Consider the following 6,933-nt stretch of genomic DNA (forward strand, 5'->3'; position numbering starts at 1 on the left):
TTCAACTAGTTGCATAATTCAGCTGTAAACTCCATCAGCTCAGTACAAAACAGATTATTTGTTTCTCAATAAAACCTGTCTGGGATGGAGCCTCGGCGCAGCACTAGTCCGGAGAAAATCTACATGCATTTCACAACAAATGTTTCCATGAGGCACAAAAACAGGTCAAATAATTTAAGATAAACTATTTTGTGATTCAGAAACCTCATGGATTCTTTTCACAGTTTTTTTGTTTCTCTTCCCAATTCCTTCCAACATCTAACCATCTGTGTGCTACAGAAGGAAATTCAGTCTGCTTCTGGTCATTTTTAGATATTTAACTTACTGCTCCTCCTTCAGTCTTACATTCTTCTCATCTGATGTATTAGTGTTAGAAAGGGATCTCCGCTAAATATGAAAAGAAAAGAGAGGCTCTCCATGAGAAGAAGGCACAAGTTTAGTTGTTTGCCCCACTAATAAGTGTACTTATAGGGCTTTATCTGCTTGAACCCTGGAATATATGAACAATATTGATCCCAAAACAATATCTTCTCAGATGTCGTCATTCCACACAGCTTTATAAGTGACTTAAAACCCCGGTTTTCAATTTTCCACTTTGTAAAACCATGGCTCTGTGGCTCAAATCACCCACACTGCTTATTAGCAGATTAGCATTACTTCTCTCCATGTTGGCTACCAACCACATGCAGCTACAGAGCTGGCTGAGTTTCTATACATCATCAACCTCAGTGAACCTGCTCAAGCTTTTAGTTGATTTGAAATGCTCGAAAGTGAATACATTCATTTGGTTTACAGTTTATTCCATTGCCAAAATGTTGAACCTCAACTGCATTCACACAACAGCGCTGGCCTTTAACCCCAATTATGTTTCTCCATCTTTTTCACGAGTAATGGTAATGTTGTTAAGCAAGTCGCTGATCTTGGTACAGAACATTTCCCTAGCTGGGATCATTTGGAATGGGGGCATTAAAGTGAGGATTTACATGTAATCCGGTACACCAGCTGGCTGTGCGAACACACAAAAAGCAGTGACTGTACCATGACCTGAGATCAACTGACTTCTTTTCTCAGATGTACACAAGATTAGTCACCTTTGTTTGCATGTCTCATATTGGCCTAGATGTCTGATTTTTTTAAATAATTAGGTCTTCATATTAGGGACAGACAGGGGGCAAAATAAAAGACCTTACACTTGGTGCCAAGACTAAACAGATCCAGTGATTTTCTTGGCTGTAGAAAACATTTGTAACTCAAGCTTAAAAGTATCAGGGCAGATTTGGAACTTTACAAAGGCAGCTGAGAACAGGTGTGTCTTCAACCTAGATTTAAATAAATTGAGTGTTTCAGCTGATCTGGGACTTTCTGGGAGTTTGTTCCAGACACGTGAAACATAGAAGCTGAACGCAGCTTCTCAATATCTCGTTCTGACTCTAGGAACTGATAAAAAACTGGATCTTGATGACCTGGGGGTCTGGAAAGTTCATACTGGGTCAGGAGGGCACTGATGTATTTTAGTCCTAGACCATTCAGAGCTTAATAGAGCAGCATTAGAAATTTAAAGGGGACCTATTATGGCATCTAATACCTATTTTAAACAGGCCTTGAATGTCTTAAAAACAAGCTTTTGATTTTTTTTTGCTAAATAAATTAGAAATTCAGCATCTAAACCATGTCTTTAGCATCCCATTCTCTAACCGCATTATCTATGTGGGATTCTGAGTGGGCGGGGAGGCTATGATGATGAGGCACTGGGCTGATTATGACGCATAACAACTTGGATTTATATAGCGCCCTTCAAGGCACCCAGAGCGCTTTACAGAGATCATTATTTATTCATACACATCCTCACTGGTGATGGTAAACTACGTTTGTAGCCACAGCTGCCCTGGGGCAGACTGACGGAAGCGCATAGCATGGGAGGGCACAAAGCATCGCAACAACAACAACAACAGAGCAATTTGCACGTCTAGCTCGAACAGACGCCATCACGATACACCGCTACGGAAAAATGGCGGAAGCTCCGGCCGGCAGAGTTGTTGTTGTTGTTGTTCCGGCCAGAGTTAGTTGTGGGCGTGGTTTCACGCATCAGTGAATGTAAATCGCTCCCGTCGTTACGTAACGACGGGAGCAGAATCTGAACGGTTCGTAGAAGCCACATCACACACATCATCACTGGATGGCTAATCCAGGCGGCTGTACAGACACTGCAGAATTTGGTTGCTTTCCTCCTTCTCTGAGTTGGCAGGCTGAGGGGAGACCACTTTATACATGTTAAAGCAAGAAAAAATTTGTTTTTCATAATAGGTCCCCTTTAAAGTCTATCACCTGACGGACAGGTATACTGATGTGGTCCAATTTTTTGGTCTTAGTGAGGACTCAAGCAGCATAATTCTGAATGAGCTGCAGTTGTATAACTGACTTTTTAGGTAAACCTGTAAAAATGTTTTTCCAGGTCCTGCTAAGACTTCAGATCTTTTATTTTTGATATATTCTTAAGGTGATAGTTGGCTGACCTTGTTATTCCATTGATGTGTTTTTCCAAATTTCCAACAAAGTTCTGGCCGGTTGGTAGTTTTTAGGTGTATAGATTGAAGCTCTGTGGTGACCTGATATCGTTTCTCTTTGGCTCCAAAGACAATTACCTCAGTTTTGTGTTTGTTTAGCTGGAGAAAGTTATGGCATATCTACTCATTAATCTTCTCAATGCATTTGCTAAGAGTCTGTACAGGGCGTCGGTCTCCTGGTGACATTTTGATCTGCATGTCATCTGCGTAGCTATGGTAACTTATGTTGTTGTTCTTTCTAATCTGTGCCAGTGGGAGCATGTAGTTGTTAAACAGAAGAGGTCCTAGGATGGAACCTTGGGGAACTCCACATGTGATTCATGTCTGCTTAGATGTAAAGTTACCTATTAACACAAAGTACTTCCTGTTCTCTAAGTACGCTTTGAACCAGTTTAGTACAGTTCGGAAAGACCCGGTTCTCCAGTCATTTGAGTTATCTATTGTGGTCAACTGTATCAAATGCAGTGCTGAGACCCAGTAAAACTAAGACTGACCTTTCCCACCGTCTATATTCAAGCATATGTCTTTAAACACATTGGTCAGAGCAGTCTCAGTGCTGTGGTGCTGTCTAAAACCTGACTGGAAGACAGGTAGGAGAGAAGCTGGTGAGTGAGGGATCTCTAGGAGCTAGAACCACAGACTGTATAAAGAGAAGTGGGTAAACCCTCTGTGTGGTCACCTATATGTTTCTGAAAGGGGGTTTTGAAGCCCGTTTTTCAGACCCCAAGTTAATTGGCAGTGTTATGGAGAAGAAAACCATTTTTTTTATACCACACAAGGGGGGATTTACTTAAGATAAGATAAGATGTACTTTATTGATCCCAGGATTGGGAAATGATTGGTCAGCAGCAGCATAACATACCAGGAGCAGACAGTAACAAGCTCAAAATAAAATCTAAAAATGTCTATACATATTTACATCATATACATTTAAGTAAATTAGTGTGCAGCAGAGATTAAGAGCAATGTCCAAATGTGGCAATGTACAAAGATTAATAAATTAAAGTGAATTCTTGTACAAGGTTACGGCATGAGGTAGGAAAGGGAAATCTGTGTCTCCACTCAGTCATATAATGTGAACTCACCATCATGACTTCAAGACAACTGTGTCTTTGACACTGACAATCATGTTTGTTTCTCTCTTTCTAGGGTCGATGCATCAACTTCACAAGAGTAAAAGATGAGGCAGCGGCAGCCAAAGCGCAACCACGCACCCCGATCCACAAGCCTTCGTCGCCACCTCCAGACTACCGCCCCGTCCCTCTCAGCACCCCCCCACCTCCAACTTCCACAAGCCCTCCTGCTAGATCACCCCCAACAGTCCAAATGCCCCAGGGACCACCACCAGCCCGCACGCCCCCGGGGGTCCCCTGTCCACCACCATCTCGTCCTCCACCAAGCCTGAGACCCTGAATCCCAAAGACAAACTCCTCCCACCCTCCCAAGCAAACGCTTTGATATCACATTGATATTATCGCCCTCTTGACCAGTTCTTTCAGTTTGAAGGCCATGGTCCTCGCTGCCAAAGATGCTCCTGCCATAAGCCAAAGATCAGACGTACGTTCATCTTCTTGTTTGGGATAGTGTGAACTAAACTTGGAACCTCACAAAATTATTCTGGTTACATGTATTGTCATCCACATGATCAATAAGAGGAAGAAAGTGTTTGCATGCCTTTATATGATTTTTTTTTCTGGACATCAGTGCCTTCTATAATTGTGTACATGACCAAACATAAGAGTAAAGTAAAGATAAGAAAGTTGACTTTTCTGCAGGGTATCAGTGAACTAGAAAAATATGTTTGGTTTTAGTTAGTTGCGGTTTGATTATTAAAACTGTGTCCCATGCAGACTAAATGGGGTGATTTTGGGGGGATGTTCACTCAGTGTTGGTGTTTGTCAGATCAGGGGGGATTGTTGCTGGACAGCAAAGTATGTAGGAAAAGGAAGTCCACAGAAGAACTCTGCAAAGGATGAAATTTCTCTGTTGGCTTTATTAACTACTGAGTTAGGCCATTGTTTTTCAAAAACTTAAGTGAGAATTAGCTAAAACATGATAATTATGTTTAAAGTTTAACAAAAGAGATTGGCTTATGTCTCCACTGCTTTTTGGTGAATGGATGGTTTTTGGAAATTAATTTCAAAGAATGTCCACTTGGTGTTCAATAACAGATAAAAAATGTAACATTTTTGAAAGATTAGTCCTTTTTTTATTGTAACCATTAAACACAGTTATTGGAGACAACCTTGGAGGACAGAGACGGGTATGGAGGTTTTATGGAGGGTATGTTTTTTTGTTGTATGTTCGACATTTTTTCAGTGCTTTGTTGGAAGATGTTTTTGAGGCTTTGTTTTTTTCTACTTAACCTTTCACGTTTTTCTTCTTTTGATAGCCAAACTTTTTTTTTGTTTAGATTCGCTGTTTTTTTTTATCAGTTTTTATCTGCTTGGATTTTTACTGTCTGTTTTTATTCTTTTCTCTTTTTTTCATTTTTGTTCATTTGTTTTTGTTAGCATCAGGAATATGAAACTTAAGCAAGAAATCAGGTTCGGGTCTCTTCTCATGCCTTTTTTTTTTTTTTTTTTAAACACAATCTTGATCTTGATACTGTACTTTGGTAGCATTTTATGTATTTTATGTCTTCAGTTATATCATCACCGGTCACATCGCAACTGCAGGGCAGTTCAGAGAGCATTTAATTTATTTTACTCCCTGACAGAAATGCAGGAGAGTACTTAAATATTGACAAGGTGTCCCACCACCGAAATGGACACTGTTTAGAAACAAAACAGCTAACCAACTAAAAGTCATATAAAAGGCATACCAGCATTTCTTGACACCTCAGTAACACTACAAAACATTTTACTAAGAACTAAAGAGATTCAGGTTCATAGTATGTCGTTTACATATGGCTCCTCTATTAGCCTATAAGAAGGCACAGCTAACAAGAAATTAGTTTGTTAGGAGGGGTTAAAAAAAAAGGCAACAAGCCTCTGTGTCTAAGAAGAAGCTAATAAGATCCATTTAAAAGTCATGCAAGACATACCAATTTTACATTTCAGTCAATCATTTCAAAAATAAAGAGATCCCGCCACATTTTATATCATACATTACATATGTTAGCACCTTAGCAAACAGAAGTTTTTTTTAGCAGTGGCTAATTAAAAGTGATCAAACATAAGCCACTAAATCCCATAATGACATTTTGACTTTGTAATGTAGAGGTTGAAATCACTGGTTTTCCTTATATATTCAGTGACTTCTCAAATTTTCTTATCCAGTTAATGTTTTTTTTTGTAGTTTTTTTTGTAATGTACATCAATCTTGTACCATTGTGCAACATCATACATTCACTATCGACCTCTGAAAAGTCACTTTTGTTACCAAAACTGTAATGTGCTACATATAGAAATCATCAAATTATCTGTAATTTTTAATGTATCACCGTAACCAAACCGGACAACAACCGGACACCACATTTTGCTTCTAACTGCCTGAATCCAACTTATCATTGTTGCCAAATATCGAAGAAAAACTCCTTTTCTTTCCTGATAATGATTTTTGTGGGGTGTTTATGGTAATCTCACTATGCAGTCAGCATTTGTTTTTGATTGTAAAACAAAAACCCCTGCAAACTTTAAAAACTTGGGTTTTACATTCTGTACCTGCTGTAATATTTGAACTGTTTCCCTTAAAGAAATCACCTCGTCTTCAGATTTCACAACTCAAAAGCACAGTTATATTGTGTTTTAAATGGTGCACCATCGGTCAAGAGGTACAATTTGACATTATGGTAATTGACATCAAGAGTATAATACAAAAGACATTCAGTGTAGATGCTAAAACAGAGTTTGAAGGGAACTTCTTCAATGTTGGTATATTAGGTATGCTACGTTATTCAGTTTGCTTTGTTTTGTTTTTCTTTGTTATTTTTACATGAACAGTATACAAAGCAGTACTGAAGCACATATAAAAGACATTTGATTTTTTTTAATGTTGGCTGACATTACTTTTTTTTTATATCAATAAAAGTTGACTCCTAAGCTTCTACTGGAGATCTGTGATTTTTTTTTTCTTCAATGTAAATACCTATGTTATTATCATTTAGTAGTTACATCCCTGCAGCATAAACAATTAAAACTAGTTAAACAGTGTATACTAGGCTTTTTGCACTAACTAAATCTGGTTTAGTTTAAGTAATTGATTTTAACCTGATGCTGTACCAGAGTCTCCTAATTACCAAAAACAGGCCATTTACATGGTATATTTTGTATCAATATACTTAGATAAACTGAGGCGTTTGTGGAAGATTAGAGACCAAGGAAATGAGTAATACCTCTGTTTTTTAAGCTATCTCAACAAGAAAATG

General features: G+C 38.6%; 1 protein-coding gene across 1 annotated transcript in view; it reads left to right on the forward strand.

Moving 5' to 3' along the window:
- antxr1c (ANTXR cell adhesion molecule 1c) overlaps window positions 1-6,612 on the forward strand; it is a 51,781-nt gene extending 45,169 nt beyond the window's left edge. Inside the window, exon 18 of the mRNA XM_061707965.1 lies at window positions 3,714-6,612. Within this exon, the coding sequence (XP_061563949.1) occupies window positions 3,714-3,977 (264 nt within the window). The 3' untranslated portion in view covers window positions 3,978-6,612. The remainder of the gene's footprint in view (window positions 1-3,713) is intronic.
- Window positions 6,613-6,933: the final 321 nt, after the last annotated feature.

This window comes from Cololabis saira, chromosome 19 (assembly GCF_033807715.1).
Source record: "Cololabis saira isolate AMF1-May2022 chromosome 19, fColSai1.1, whole genome shotgun sequence".
Taxonomy (NCBI): domain Eukaryota; kingdom Metazoa; phylum Chordata; class Actinopteri; order Beloniformes; family Belonidae; genus Cololabis; species Cololabis saira.